The 14,321-nt window shown below is 41.4% G+C and overlaps 2 protein-coding genes across 4 annotated transcripts; one reads left to right on the top strand and one right to left on the bottom strand.

Moving 5' to 3' along the window:
* Nucleotides 1-730: 730 nt before the first annotated feature.
* On the bottom strand, nucleotides 731-4,386 carry plaua (plasminogen activator, urokinase a). Its single transcript, XM_037464784.2, has 11 exons — nucleotides 4,202-4,386; nucleotides 3,620-3,714; nucleotides 3,456-3,516; nucleotides 3,236-3,374; nucleotides 3,063-3,145; nucleotides 2,936-2,977; nucleotides 2,667-2,847; nucleotides 2,416-2,561; nucleotides 2,176-2,316; nucleotides 1,939-2,084; nucleotides 731-1,647 (listed from the first exon to the last, which is right to left on the bottom strand). The coding sequence occupies exons 2-11, from the start codon at nucleotides 3,668-3,670 to the stop codon at nucleotides 1,453-1,455; spliced, it is 1,185 nt and encodes a 394-aa protein (XP_037320681.2). The 5' UTR covers nucleotides 3,671-3,714; nucleotides 4,202-4,386; the 3' UTR covers nucleotides 731-1,452.
* A 3,097-nt stretch (nucleotides 4,387-7,483) lies between these two features.
* On the top strand, nucleotides 7,484-14,097 carry LOC119214000 (inhibitor of nuclear factor kappa-B kinase subunit alpha-like). 3 transcript variants are annotated; one of them, XM_037465357.2, is made up of 22 exons: nucleotides 7,484-7,767; nucleotides 8,126-8,240; nucleotides 8,338-8,432; nucleotides 8,518-8,635; nucleotides 8,726-8,795; nucleotides 8,888-8,976; nucleotides 9,088-9,177; nucleotides 9,272-9,396; nucleotides 9,878-9,985; nucleotides 10,088-10,223; nucleotides 10,346-10,546; nucleotides 10,899-11,001; nucleotides 11,202-11,325; nucleotides 11,406-11,557; nucleotides 11,655-11,716; nucleotides 11,800-11,909; nucleotides 12,056-12,105; nucleotides 12,450-12,558; nucleotides 12,702-12,849; nucleotides 12,947-12,996; nucleotides 13,388-13,487; nucleotides 13,748-14,097. In XM_037465357.2, exons 2-22 carry the CDS (start codon nucleotides 8,136-8,138, stop codon nucleotides 13,805-13,807), a joined length of 2,205 nt encoding a protein of 734 aa, XP_037321254.2. In that variant the 5' UTR covers nucleotides 7,484-7,767; nucleotides 8,126-8,135; the 3' UTR covers nucleotides 13,808-14,097. The 3 variants fall into 3 exon arrangements, with proteins under 3 accessions (XP_037321254.2, XP_037321256.2, XP_037321255.2); XM_037465358.2 differs by lacking the exons at nucleotides 7,484-7,767; nucleotides 8,126-8,240 and having other exon boundaries at nucleotides 8,518-8,642; XM_037465359.2 differs by lacking the exons at nucleotides 12,702-12,849; nucleotides 12,947-12,996; nucleotides 13,388-13,487; nucleotides 13,748-14,097 and having other exon boundaries at nucleotides 12,318-12,546.
* Nucleotides 14,098-14,321: the final 224 nt, after the last annotated feature.

Below are 14,321 nucleotides of genomic sequence, written 5' to 3'. Positions count from 1 at the left end.
ATAGTTTATCCTACTATAAGGAGAATAAGAGCGCAGTGTCCTACTTTTCCTTCATTACAGCTAATGTGCAGCCGCGTTTGTGCCACCAAATTCAGGTGTCACTATGTGTTGTCACTGGTTGTATTGTGACAATAAACTAATGAAAGGAATACAGCAGTGATTGTGACTAAATGAAGCGCCTAATGTATATTCACTTGAAATGTGTGGATTTAGTGTGTTTTTAAAGTCAGCAGCTAATAGTTGTAATCATTTTCTTTGATCCCCTTACTTTCTCTTTAAATCCCGATCATCAGGTAAAGTTGTCTAATATTTAGGTCAATGACACGCATCAGTAATTACTTCATCATGAGCCTCATCTGTGGCTTAGTTGCTAAACATAAGCATATTAAACAAATCAATCTTTTTTCCATTTTTACTGTGGTTTATTTCCCAATTATGCTATATTTACCTCTTTTAATTGATTTTTCATGTACCATTTGTAAGCCTGACCATAACCTTTGTATTAAAAGAAGGCTTCTCTGCTGTATTGATGAACAAACTCTTTGTTTCTGTCACTGCAAACTCAACAGAGTAGGAGATACATATTATTCTTTAGGTGCGTCTCCACAAACCTCCTTCTGTTTGAGAAGCTTCAATGTAAAGGTTTTAAACATTGTTCATTATTTGATCTGTCAATAAAAGGCAAATACAAGCTAGAAGTCAGACAAGAAAAAACAAGGGAGATTCCCTTCTCATGGCTCACATGTGTCTTTATTCATTTGCATCCCGCACTGTACATCCTTGTCTGTATCAAGTGTGGATTGAGCCTTGAGCTGTCTTATGACTTATGAAGGTACCGACTCAGTTTGGATGTCATCGTTGTTCGTATTAACATACCAGTGACTTAGTATGTTTGAGATTACTGAGCTCCCTTATAGCTGAACAGTGCCCTCCAGTGTTGGATTTATGGACACTTTCACTCACGGACAAACTAGCTGAATAAGCATGCTACTGTCTGAGTACCAAATCTGTTGTTTTGTATCTCTACTGTACTGCAGTTCATTTAATAATAAATGGTATTCACCTCTTGGCCACATCTCTTATGTCTGCAGAGATGTTCTCCACATACATGCTGTGTCAACACAGCAACATGTCTGCATGTGATGAAGATTGTGCTAATGCAAAAAAGATAAAAACACATTTATATTATTTAAATAAATAATAAATGCACGACAGCAGAGCCAGCCTTCTGCAAAAGCAGATGGCTATTACACTAAAATATATATAAATATATATATAAAAATATTCTTTTTTTCAAATGGCTTTTTAGAAAGTTTTACTCTTGTGAAAAGTCCATATACAAAAGCACACTATATACATTAAGATACGTTCAAAAATAGCTTTCGCTTTAAGCGGTTACATAGCTATAAAATGCTGCAAAATTCTCCTCAGATCCTCCTCAGTAAAACAGCTTTATTTTATGGGATACATGAACCCTCTGGTGTATTTGGAGAGCCCGGTGCTGTCTTCAATCCACTTGTTGTAGTTGGTGACTCGCATGTAGACGCCTGGCTTGTTCCTTTTGGCGCAGCCGTCACCCCAGCTCACCACCCCGAACAGGAACATCCGACCTGCCACCTCGCACACCAGCGGACCACCAGAGTCCCCCTGTGAGAGGAGGATACAGCATGAGGGAATACAATCATACAGTGTATGCTGCTATGATGGCTCATGTTGACGCTGACTGTCTATAAAGAGAACAAAGACCTGACATTGGAGGCCACTGTGTTTTCTTGGCCCAAAGAGCCACCAGTACGACACAATATATTAAATAATAAATGAAATATAACAACTCCAGAACATAAATAACCCCAACCCGAGGCCCAATATATAATCAAAAACCCTAGAACCTTCCACTGCCATTCAGACTAGATTCATTCATTCATACACTTTGCTCACCTTGCAGGCATCAGTGCTCCAGTCAGGGCTCCCAGCACAGAACATGTTCTCAGTGATGAGATCTCCATAGTACAATCGACTTGCACAGTCAGTCTGCGTCAGCAGTTGCACCACGCCCTGCTTCAGTATCTGCGAGTAAGGCCCCACTGTTGCAGCGGAAACAGCATCGGTAAGAATCAGTGAAATGTCTGAGAGATGAGTCGTGGACCTGTGCGTTAGGGTGTCTTTAGTACATACACAATCTCTCCCTCCCAAATCCTGCGATGCTGCAATGAAATCCTCCAGGGAGCTGAGTGTGAGATGGAGGAAGACACACTGTCCTGGCAGACGATGACCTCACCGCACATCCTCCGTTTCTGCTTTTGATCTTCAACAGCGCTGAAATGCAAAGAGAAACACAGCTACGAATGCCGCTCACAATTTACAGCTCATCATATTTCTTTCTCACACACACACACACAGTACAGGTCTACGCACCTATGTCATTGTTATAGTTGACCGGATTGTATTTTTGGTGAATGATCAATTTTTCCACAGTGAATATCTGCTCCTTTTCAGCGTCAGTGTCATTGATGGCAGTCTTCCCGAGATACACAGACAGATGTCTGGTGCTAGTCCCCACGCTGGACAAAAAAAAAAAACACATATATGTAATACATACATCTCTTCTTGTGCAAGTCCTGTCGCGTGAAGACTCAAGAGTACGTTGTTTGTATTTTTGGCCTCACCCGTCAGAGAAGCAGTGTGCAGCTGTGAGAACCCAGCATGGTGCGATGAGAGAGCCCCCACAGAGAAAGCCGCTGCGCCGATTAAAGAGAGCAGCGACCCATGGGTGCGACTCTACGGCCGTGAAAGAGCCACCCACAATTTTATGCTTCCTCTGCTCAGGCCTCTCACCACATGTCCGCTCTGCGGGGACACAGAAGACGAGTCAGTGAGTGACGATGAAGGAGCAACAAGAGGGCATTGAGGAAATAGTGTGATTGACACATCTTACCTGTATCCACAGCCGGTGGAGGTATTGTTGTTGGCGTAGAACCTGCATGGGAGCAGTAAAGAAACATTAGTGGAAATAGCCGGATCAAACAAACAGGACTTAAACAGGTTTTAAAATCAAACCGTACATTTGGGAATGTTGCAGAATTCTCTCACAACCCTCCTTCCTCTTCGGACTCTACACCACGGCATCAAGCTCTGATCAGGATTCCTGGCATTAAAAGTTGTTGTTAGCGATGTTAAAACGCGTGTTACCCCTACGAAACATTTCTGGGCCCCGGATGAGTGACTTAAGGTTTACCTGCAGTAACTGTGGTCGCCGAGTCCATTCGAAGGTCTTGAGGGGATGTTGTACCTGTTCCAGTTGAGACATCTGCGTCCTGATGCCGACTCAGAGGCCAATCCTCTGTAACTGCTCCCGTCCCCGGACTGACACATCTCTGAGGATCACATTTGAAAAAAGACACATTTAATGTCTCCCACCAGTTGCAACGCATGCACAATAGTAAATGTTAGCTTACCCCTGTTTGAGGCACGAGGTTCCGATGACGAGCTGTTTTTAGGCCATCGTCGAGAAAAAGTCTGAAAAAAGTACAGACAAACTCAGCTCAGACATTTCTATGAGACATTGCATTGCTCAGCATGTATATTAAACTTGATGTTACTTCCTAAAATCATTGCTTACCGCATCAACGCTGAACGCTGCAAAGATGGCAATAATGACTAAAAGGTTCATCTTCACTTCTGGTTTTACTTCTGCTGATTAGGGCTGTTTTTTGTCTGAAGTTGGACGGGGAAAACAAAGAATTACAGAAATGGTACAAAAGTAAGCCGGAAGGCCGGAATGAAAGCTCCTGTGCCCTTATACGGATGTGATTTCAATGCAAATGGCAGGAAGGAAACGATTGTGAGGTTAGAGCAGTGCTTGCTTTGTCTGGCTGCCTGTGCCCAGATCTTCTGCTCACAGAGTTACAATTTTGTCAATCGATGTGGACAGTTATTGCAGTATAGAAATGGTGCTTGAGAGCAACAGATAGAGAAGCTCATGTGTGCTACTTCCTTAAACACAGTCTCTATCTGTACGGTGAAAAAAAAGAATCCATTTAGATTAGTTGATTACGAGCTGCATGTGCATAACATCACGTCACAGCAGTTATGCAATGCGTGCAGTACAAACAGGTACAAACTCAATTTGATGAGGACAAAATGGTTGTATGGTTTCTGACTGATTCACCGTGCAGACAGTAATGTAACGGACTTCTTTTACCTTTTGGTCCAGACTTGCCAAATCCTGAAGAGGTTCTTTCAGGTTATTTCATCCAGCTGAGGTGACGTCCTCTCTGTATCCGCTGATGTGCACCTGTGTGGAGGCAGGACCCCGACTCACACGGTTGGTTACTCTGGTGCTGCTGTGCTGATCCCCCCTGTCTTCCCTCCCATTTAAAAGCACTCTGGTCACTAGTGGGAGTGGTTTCGAAAGAAAACATGAAAACATCACTGGGGCTCAATTGCTGATCGGCGAAGTCTTGACCAAAAGGAGTGGTCATGTGTCATGACACATAATGAACACCCCCTCTTTCCCTCTTATACCAGCGAGACTGTTCAAAACAATACATCCAAAATTGGTCATGTGTGAAATCACAACTTCTGCAACTGTGGGTAGAAAAGCGCATCCCACTCAATAAAAAGACAGGTTTAAGTTTCCTAACAATAAACTAAGTTTAAGTCTGAACTTTTTTTTAACCAAAATACAACTTTGGTTTGTGGAAACTACAACATACACATAGAAGAAGAAAAAGTACTACTTTTACTTAATACCTAATGCCTGACTGGATATCTGGTTGTGAAAATAAATATTAAACAGCACAGTGAGTACTATTAATAATAATATTAAAGTGAAGCAACTGAGACAAGGGAAAGCATGGCGTATTTATTCTTTGCACAAAAAAGGTTAAATGGTCCTACAGAGTGCAGGCAGTGTGCGTGAGAAAGAACCCGCAACCCATTATCTCCCGAGCTGAAGCAGCCCAGGACCACGAGGAGGCTGACGGCACAAAGATATCCGGTCAGCAATCTGCAATCTGCTTGCCAGTTCCAACGCCCCATTGGATCCCTGAGTGACTGGACTGGTGCGTAGCTCTGCATGGCTGCATCGTTTTTGTAAAGGAAAGCTACAGACTCAGAATGTTGATTCGAACAAATAGATCAATGACTTGAGGCATTACCTATGTTGTACCACATGTTAAAACATCAAAACCACTTCATGGATTCATTATGTAAATTACTGGAATGGAACAAAATAAAGCGTGACAGCTGTATTCAAAGTTCCTGTGCCCCTATATGGAGGTAATGTTAATACACATGGCAGGAAGGAAACAACAATGTTAACTATTAATACCACAGCATTTCGTCAGAAAAAAGGACGTTTGCAGTTTTGCACGGGGGATTTTTTGACTAAACTTCCCTCATACTTCCTCATCAAACTGGTGTTACTCACATTTCCTCTTCTTTGATGGTAGCAATGGCTTAACGAGCCACCTTTGTGCATGGCCTTGTGCAGAGTCCTTTGAAGGATGAGTTGAACATGTTTTTATGATCTTAACTGTAGCACTTTACATTTGTTTCAAATTCAAAAATCTATTATTATTATTATTATTATTAACATGTACAACATGCATTATGTCTCCAAGTGTGGAACAACAAAATAAAGAACATGGTTGTGGCCATGTGCAAGTGTTTTGAGTGATTTTGACTCTTCTGCCATGTCACCCTCCATACAGGTTGCTCAAGGCTAAAGAGTCATCCCTTCCAAGAAAATACTTCCAAGACTTCAAGTCTAAAAAGAACTGCTTAGCATCAGAAATGCAGTAGCCCTTTCTGATGAGAGCTTTTCAAAACTCCATGAAGGAAAATCACTTTTTATTATCGTCTTTTTTCCCTAAATTCCTTTTAAACTTGAAAGCAGTGCCGAACATCCCTGACCCAAACCATGCCAGTCATTTGAACAAACACCTGGTAACAGACGAGCCTCTGACACTGGAAGTCGTAGATCACATGTGTTTTTAGCTTCTCTCTTCAACCATTAGATACCGGTCTGCTTCCTCTTTACGTTTAAACAAACTGGGAAACCGTAAAGCAAAACAGATGTGAGATGCAGCTATTAGGGCTGGTATGCAATCATATTTATAGTTGTTTTATTTTCACAATGCATTTTGCTCGATATGAATATATATGAATTCACCTGGACATCTAAATAAACTACTGAGAACAAATCGATTTGACATTTATTAAACGTTTGAAGAAAGTGAGGCGGTGTCAATTTAAATTAATATCTAATATGATACATTTTATGCATAGTTGAACATCTGCAAAATAAAGAGGAAGGTGATTGAATCTTTAATTGGATAACTGAAATCTGTTTGTTTTTTTCCATAACTCACAAAGAGGGGAACCAACACAACTAAACCCAAACTATCTATTGTTACTGTTGATAACATCACTAGTTCTCATTGAGTCAGCCCTTATTCATAAATTATTCCATAGTAACTCACTATTATTACATTTCTTGTGGTCTGTGAACTCATTTCTCGCTCAAGAGGTTGATAAATGATGATTTTTTCAAACATCTGGAAACCACCGAACAGAACGTGTAAACATATAAATGACTCATATTGTTTCTTCTAAGAAACAAACATGTATCTGTGGTTAATTGGGCTTGAAACAGATTCTGTTCATGCAACTGTGAAAAAGATTAGCAAAAATGTTGGAGATGTCTGAGAGGAGAACATTTTGAATCATTTTGTATTTTAACATCAAGATCAATTTGGGAACAAGTCAAGGTTTTCTTCGGGAAGGCCATCTTTCCACCTACAATTATTTTTTTAAACTTTTGATTATGTTATATACATACCTCCCTCACATTCAAGCCCTCTGACTGTGACTTAAAGCACCACGTAAGTGATACAGTGGGATGTTACGCCTTCACCTAGAGAAATAGATTGTATTGTATGTTGAAACAAAACTGCCTCATGTCCTCTGCTTTCCGATCACTTCTAGTACAAAACACAAACTCCAATTATAACTTAATGTTACAGAATATGTAACTAAAATGGTCTTATTACTAATTAGTGGCAGAATTGCTATGTTTAATATGGAACTGATGTCGATGCTGTATGTAAATGTGTGTGTTTATTTATGCTTTCTTTTGGTCCATTGGGTCTCTTTTGAAATTCCGATATTGATCATAATGTCTGAGCGTCTGTAAATTACGGACAATCTGTAACCCTTCTGTAAAAAAATAATGTCTGAAAATGAGCACATGTCACCATCTAGTGGACATTTAAGAAATGGTCGAAGTTATTGAAAAAAACATTCGTACGTTGGTTGCAATGAACACGCTTTGCTTTCACGGTAAAACAAAAACAATTCAACGGCCTCTGTTGATTCACAATCCCACAGTATTACACCGCAGCAGCTAGTTTGGTTGTGGATGCAATGGCGAATCCAAGAAAGAAGTCTGCGTGATGCACGGACACGCATGCGCAGTGATGACGTCATAATCTCAGTCGAACACTTTCACTTTGCGCAGATATCGGAGCAGCTTTCCACCCAAAACTACAGTACACACGATATAAACTCTACATTTCAGCCGCGTTTGACGGACTGCTAAAGGGTGCAGACATATACACACTTATCCCTGCGTCTCAGCCACTTTGCTTCCAACACGGAGTAAGAAAAGGAGCCGTCAGCTACACGCCACTAGCTAACTTTGAAGCAACAATGTTCTGACAATCCAAAGTCAGCCGACGGTTATCTGTGGCCTGTGACCTCCTGGTGAGTTTACAATGTCTGCAGACGAGACTCTCAGCCTTTAGTGGGCTTATCGGACTGCCCCGGTGGCTGTGATTGTATAATTCTAACATTGGTTATCCAATAACATGAAAAGCCTCCTAAGGACCGCTAACTGTCTGTTATGTCACTAACAACGCTAAGCAGCTGTAACTCAAAATGTACAAAATGGGGAATAACATGTTAAGCAGAGTGGGAAATAGTTTACTAACAAAAACACATTACGCAACCAGTGAAGAAACAGAGGCATTAAATGTTTAAATGCAACCATGGTGACGATCTGCTGTGTAGTGGCCAATGTTTCTGATCCAGTGGTTGATTTAGTTCTCCTCTGTTTGCTGAGGCCTCTCATCATGGAGCGCACTGCACTCAGGCAGAACCAGATGTGTGGCTCCTGGGAGATGAAGGAGAGACTCGGGATGGGAGGCTTTGGCCACGTCTACCTGTACCAGCACCTTGTAAGTTCTGCCATGTGCATGCCGACCAGAACATAAGCCCCGCAGACCCAGACGTCTCTGTGGCTCGGTTTCATTCCCCGTCTTGTGTTTGGAGCAGGAGTCGGGAGAGAAGATAGCGGTTAAACTTTGCCGCCTGGAGCTGAACTCCAAGAACAAAGACCGCTGGGGCAGAGAGATTCAGATCATGAAGAAGTGAGCTTAAATCCTCCACCTCCGTGTTGAAAAAAAGCCGCCCGTGAACAAACGTCAGTGTACATCGACCTTCTCTCTGTTGCAGGCTGAATCATGGAAACGTTGTTCAGGCCAGAGAAATTCCAGAGGAGTTGAGCTCCATTGCTTTAAATGACTTACCCCTGTTGGCCATGGAGTACTGCTCAAGAGGAGACCTACGCAAGGTACCAAGTGGGTATTTAATTGAGACCCCATACCTTTGTATTTGTTTTCTGCAAACATTGCGCTGTTAACCTCTTTATGTCATTATTTAGGTTTTGAATAAACCAGAAAATTGTTGTGGGCTAAAGGAGAGTGAAGTCCTCTCGCTGCTCAGTGACATTGGTAATGGTTCCTTCTGCTTTTACTTTGACACAAACCATTGTTGTCACATATTGATGTCTAGGGAATAATGTATTTTTTATTTACAAACACAGGCTCTGGTATCCAATACCTCCATGAAAATAAGATCATTCACAGAGACTTAAAGCCAGAGAACATAGTGCTGCAAGAGATTGGTGGGAAGGTGAACTATTTTCCCTTTTTTACGTTCATGCAGTAATGTGTAATCTTCATTTGAATATATATTATGGTTTTCTGTGCCTTGCTCTCATAATGAAATTGTGTTTTCCTCCAGCTTATCCATAAAATAATTGATCTGGGTTATGCAAAAGACCTCGATCAGGGCAGTCTTTGTACATCCTTTGTGGGAACTCTCCAGTATCTGGTAAGACTTGCATCAATGCTATGCAAGCAATGTTGTTGTTTTTGGATGTCGAGAATCAAAACCTGTTGTATAAATCTATCTGTATGTGTGCCAGGCTCCAGAGCTGTTTGAGAGTAAACCCTACACTGTAACTGTGGACTACTGGAGCTTTGGGACAGTGATCTTTGAATGCACTTGTGGTTTTCGCCCCTTTCTACATCACATGCAGCCTGTACAATGGTGAGTCAACAAGCAGCAATGCATTGATTGTTTTTCAAAGAACCTGGTACTATACATGACATTATTAGACAAATTATTGGAATATAACATTTCACAATATTGTTAATATTTAAATTATATTGCAAATAATAGACATGTATTATAAGAAGATCTCATAATTCAAAATAGATGTTGACTGTTGAGTGTTACCATATTATCAATCAATAAAATATATATATATATTAAATAACCATACTGAACTAGGTTCAATTGAATTTGATGTTGACCAGTGTAGAATAAACGGGAGGTATACATTTTGGTATAAAATTACCTTTTTATCAATGTGATCGGGACCACAAGATTAACCCGTAAAATATTTACTAAAGATGGAAATGAGCCACGTATGCAGATATATTTCTAAATGTCAGAAACCTTTTAAGGGTCTAGTTTTCGATGTGTCTTTTCAGTTTTCTTCTTTTTGCTCGTATAACTTCTTTTGTAGGACAAGTAAAATCAAGAACAAAGGTCCCAAAGACATCATGGCTGTAGAGGACATGAATGGAGAAGTCAGATTTTCAACACATCTCCCTTATCCAAACAATCTCAGCAGGTAAAGACAAAGAAAAGATTACTATCAAACCAACCAGTCAAGCAGCCCTCATTCTCACCTGTGTGTGTGCTTGTTTGTGTGTGTGTGTGTGTGTGTTCACAGGCCACTGCTGGAACCAGTCGAGTCCCTTCTGCAGACGCTGTTGCTGTGGGACGCTGCTACGCGTGGCGGAGGCCTGGATCCCGATACAAACAAGCCACACTTCTACACGGCTCTGCAGCACATTCTAAGCATGAAGGTTAATAACGTGAACCTCATCCTTTATTAAGACTCACTAAAACCAGATTCTATGGATAATACATCACACATGAGGACAGCACGCTGAGCAAATGGTCCGGCTTTGTGTCTTTCTTCTCCCAGGTGATTCATGTGTTGGACATGACGTCAGCCCAGCTGCACTCTTTGATTTTGGGTGCCGAGGAGAGTTTACACTCCTTACAGCTTCGCCTGGAGACGCACACTCAGACACACATCTCCCCGCTGAGTCAAGAGCTGCTGCTGGAGACGGGGATCTCCCTCGACCCACGCAGACCGCCTGCCCACTGTCTGCCAGAGGGATTGGTATATGACACACACACACACAAGCATTGAATGACAAACAGGCCCAGCCACAAGTAAATATGCAAAAGATTTGTAAATTATTCTTTTCATTGCAAGGTTTGGTCTGAATGATACTGGTAACTAATTCTGATCAGTTTGGCTGTTTTTTCCCTTTCATAAGTGAACATTTGGTCCCCAAAAAGGTCTTTAAGAGAGCAAATGTAGATTAGGTAAATGATGTAATACCTGAAAAATAGTTTGACAGTACGATAGCGGATTGAGTGTATGAAGGTTGTTCGCTCCAGGCCGGTTTGCTTGTTAAGTCCTAATCTTAACTTCAGTTCTCACAGTGACTTTGGTTATCTGCTTTCAGCGAGGCTGGGACAGCTCCATCGTCTTCCTGTTCGATAAGAGCCTGACCAAGTACTCTGGACCTCTGACCGCCAGACCTCTGCCAGACAGTGTCAACTTTATAGGTGAGGTATAAAACTGTCCAGTGAGCTGTAGTTATGCTGTAAAACGTACTCATGTTTGCGGTTTTATCCCCGTTTCAAAGATTATTCCATAACAACGTTTTTGTACAATGAATTGTACAGTTTTTTGTCTGCGTGCAAGATCCAAATACTTCAAATTCAAAGCAACTAAAGTGTGTCCTCCGATCGACGCGTTGTCTCAGTCAGGGAGACTAAGACGCAGCTCCCCCTGTCTGCACTCAGGAAAGTGTGGGGGGAAGCAGTCAGCTACATCTGCGGACTGAAGGAGGACTACGTTCGTCTGTACCAGGGACAGAGGGCGGCCATGTAAGTGCCGTAAAGCCACGCACACATGCTTGCACCCACACAATAAAACATCCACCTCCCATGTGTTTGTGTATGTGTAGGCTGAGCCTGCTGCGCTACAACACCAACTTAACGCGGTACAAGAACCTGCTGTTCTCCCAGTCGCAGCAGCTACGAGCCAAACTGGCTATTTTTAAGACCAGCATCCAGAATGACCTGGAGCAGTACACCAGGCAGAGACACATTGGCATCTGTGAGTGGATGTTAATCTCCTGCTGGGAAACCATTGATAGTGATGTAATGAAGCCTTCAGTCAACTCTCCGTGGTTGTTGTGTGTGTTTTTCCGAAGCTTCGGAGAAAATGTTGAAGACCTGGCAGGAAAATGAAGAGAAGGCCGATGGGTTCTCGAAGGTAGGGAGGTTATTACTTGTTGTAAACTTACTTAAAGTTATTTAACAAAAGAAACGACATGCTAAGAGTTCTATCTGCTGCAGGTTGCAGAGGTCGGGTATCTGGATGAGGAGATAGTGGCTCTGCATTCGGAGATTGTGGAGTTGCAGAGGAGTCCATTTGCAAGGAGACAAGGGGATGTAATGGAACAGCTGTGCGTATCCCTCTGTTGTAGTTGCATTATAATAATTTTTAAAGTCTTATTATAAAACAATATTTAAGTGGCCATGTTGACGAACAAACAAACCCCTTTATTAAATCAGAATGCGGAAACATTCTGAGCCTTTGTCTCTTTTTCAGTGAGGAAAAGGCTATTGAACTCTACAAGCAATTGAAAGCTAAATGTAAAAGTAAGTACAAATCATAGCACATTTAAAATATTTAACAGTTACTGTGACTCCTGCTTTTTGTTTTTAGTCAATCACTTTGGATACAATTTAACTGTATTACAAACCAATCCTTTTTCTGTGCAAACCACGTCAACGAGTTTACATATTCAACAATATGAAACTTTAAAATTACGTCAAATTTATTTCTGAATATTCCAATGACAAAATACAAGGTGCAGAGAACTTTGAGGTGCGTAAACGCCATTTCCAAAATCCCAGAGGCGTGTCGAGGTGCGCATGTGCGTTTACGCTCCACTACAGCCCTGGTTGATAGAACATGGATGATCATAGCAGTGCTCGTACAGGTCCTGACCCTCCACACGGCTACAGCGACAGCTCGGACATGGTGAGGATGATCCTCCAAACTGTTCAGAACCAGGACAGAGTGCTTAAGGACTTGTACACTCACCTGAGGTAATTTATCCAGTAGTTTAAACAGACACCCACTCACGTATACAAGCACGCACAGTTCAGTTCAACTGAGACATTGTTTAACAGGTCCCTGTGTGTCTTTTGGGAATTTTCTTCATCCTTTCTTTCTTTTCTTTTTCCTCTAGTACAATTCTTGTGTGTAAGCAACGCATCGTTGATTTGTTCCCTAAGTTGGAGAGGGCGGTAGAGAACATAAAAACGGCAGAAGCTGCAGTGATGCAGATGCAAATGAAGAGACAGAAAGAGTTCTGGTACCTCCTCAAAATTGCCTGTGTGAGTTTGTAACAAATTGCTTTCAGCGATGTTTGTGAAGCGGGACGCTCTGCCATATGGCAACTGTTGCTAATTCAGAGTTGGGTTGTGTGTTTAGGCCCAGAATAACACTCCAACACAGTCACTGATGCAACAACCCACCTACTGGTAAGTAACAAGTGTACGTCAAAGTTGTATCCGTAAAACACTGAAGCTGTTTTCTCTGCACGCGTTTAATGATCTTTTGAAACCGGCTTCTGGGTTTAAATCACAAATCTGCCACAAGGGGTCACCTTGTGTGTTTCTGTGTTATTTTTGTGTTTTGGCAAATTGGGGGAAAACTGTAACGTGGAGCCACAGAATCCTGAAAGGAAATTGCATTCCAACTTGAATGCTGCATGCAGAATGTATTAATTTGGGACATCCGACTTGGTCATACGAATGCCCCTTGAACTGTGAACTTCCTGCTCGAATCTCAGCTGTGCAGCAGATTTCTTACTGCTGCCGGATGCAGAGCAACTCCAAAAAAAAACATTACCACACTTTTTTTCTTTTTCAGTGAAACTGTTTGTCAATTACTGGATGAGAATCAGCGTTATATGAGTCAACTAACGTCTCTGCTGCAGGACGCCACCCAGGAGATGGAGCACAGTATCGTGGTATGCTATACAAGAGGGACCCAGTGTGTCTTCATGCATGTGAACACATCCTTTAGTTAACTCCTGGTTGACTATTTATAAATTTACTGGAAATACTTCATCAAACCTTGAATGAGCCATTACCCGATCATGCAGGTTCGCAGTCATTTGATGTTTATGTTGTGAGGTTGGAAAATGGCATGAGAATGTCCAGGAGATGATAGATGGAGTGGTAGTGTTTGAGAGTATAGTATTAACGTACTTGTTTGTTCTCTCCCCAGGATCAGGACTGGGGCTGGACTAAGTACGAAGCGGCAAAAGCCCAACCCAACGATCTGTAGAAACAGACTCAGTAATAAGAGTTAGAGATGGAAACATGTGCCTTATCAGAGTTACACTTTCTCAGAGATTCTGAAAGATTCTTTTTAATTCCATATTCCGTGATTTTTTGTAATGCCCTAATACAACGTGTGCAACAGCATGCTATGGTAAGATATTCATGTTTTAACTTAAATGTAGTGAGTTTTAGCTGTAACCAAGACTTATTTATTTTACTTGTAATATTGATTTGAGTTAAACATTGCTGCTGAAACAACTGCATGATGGAATGTGAATAAAATCACAAATGTATGGAACATACCATGTTTAGTCTTTTTTCTGACAGTGTTTAGCTTTTGAAAGTATTATTGGTATTATAGTCACTCAGGGGACCAGACTACTGCCTGCAAACATACAGGAAATGACTTATTTTTAGGACCATTCTCTTGGGAGCAAGTGAAATGAAAACCGCTAGGACAAGAAAAACAACAGTAAAATGATGCATATAATATAAATTAAACGCCAAATTGCAGGCAA

The sequence above is a fragment of the Pungitius pungitius genome, chromosome 13 (genome assembly GCF_949316345.1).
Source record: "Pungitius pungitius chromosome 13, fPunPun2.1, whole genome shotgun sequence".
In the NCBI taxonomy this organism is placed as follows: Eukaryota; Metazoa; Chordata; class Actinopteri; order Perciformes; family Gasterosteidae; genus Pungitius; species Pungitius pungitius.
This window is presented reverse-complemented; position numbering and strand designations above follow the sequence as displayed.

Bases quoted from the DNA above. Each gene is read 5' to 3' on its own strand.
- plaua (XM_037464784.2), bottom strand. From the start codon at position 3,670: ATGAACCTTTTAGTCATTATTGCCATCTTTGCAGCGTTCAGCGTTGAT. The intron at 2,317-2,415 runs GTGCGTAGACCT...TTTGCATTTCAG, and splicing joins CAACTATAACAATGACATAG to CGCTGTTGAAGATCAAAAGC. The intron at 1,648-1,938 runs GTGAGCAAAGTG...CTCCTCTCACAG, and splicing joins GGAGCACTGATGCCTGCAAG to GGGGACTCTGGTGGTCCGCT.
- LOC119214000 (XM_037465357.2), top strand. From the start codon at position 8,136: ATGGAGCGCACTGCACTCAGGCAGAACCAGATGTGTGGCTCCTGGGAG. The intron at 9,397-9,877 runs GTGAGTCAACAA...CTTCTTTTGTAG, and splicing joins CACATGCAGCCTGTACAATG to GACAAGTAAAATCAAGAACA. The intron at 10,547-10,898 runs GTATATGACACA...ATCTGCTTTCAG, and splicing joins ACTGTCTGCCAGAGGGATTG to CGAGGCTGGGACAGCTCCAT.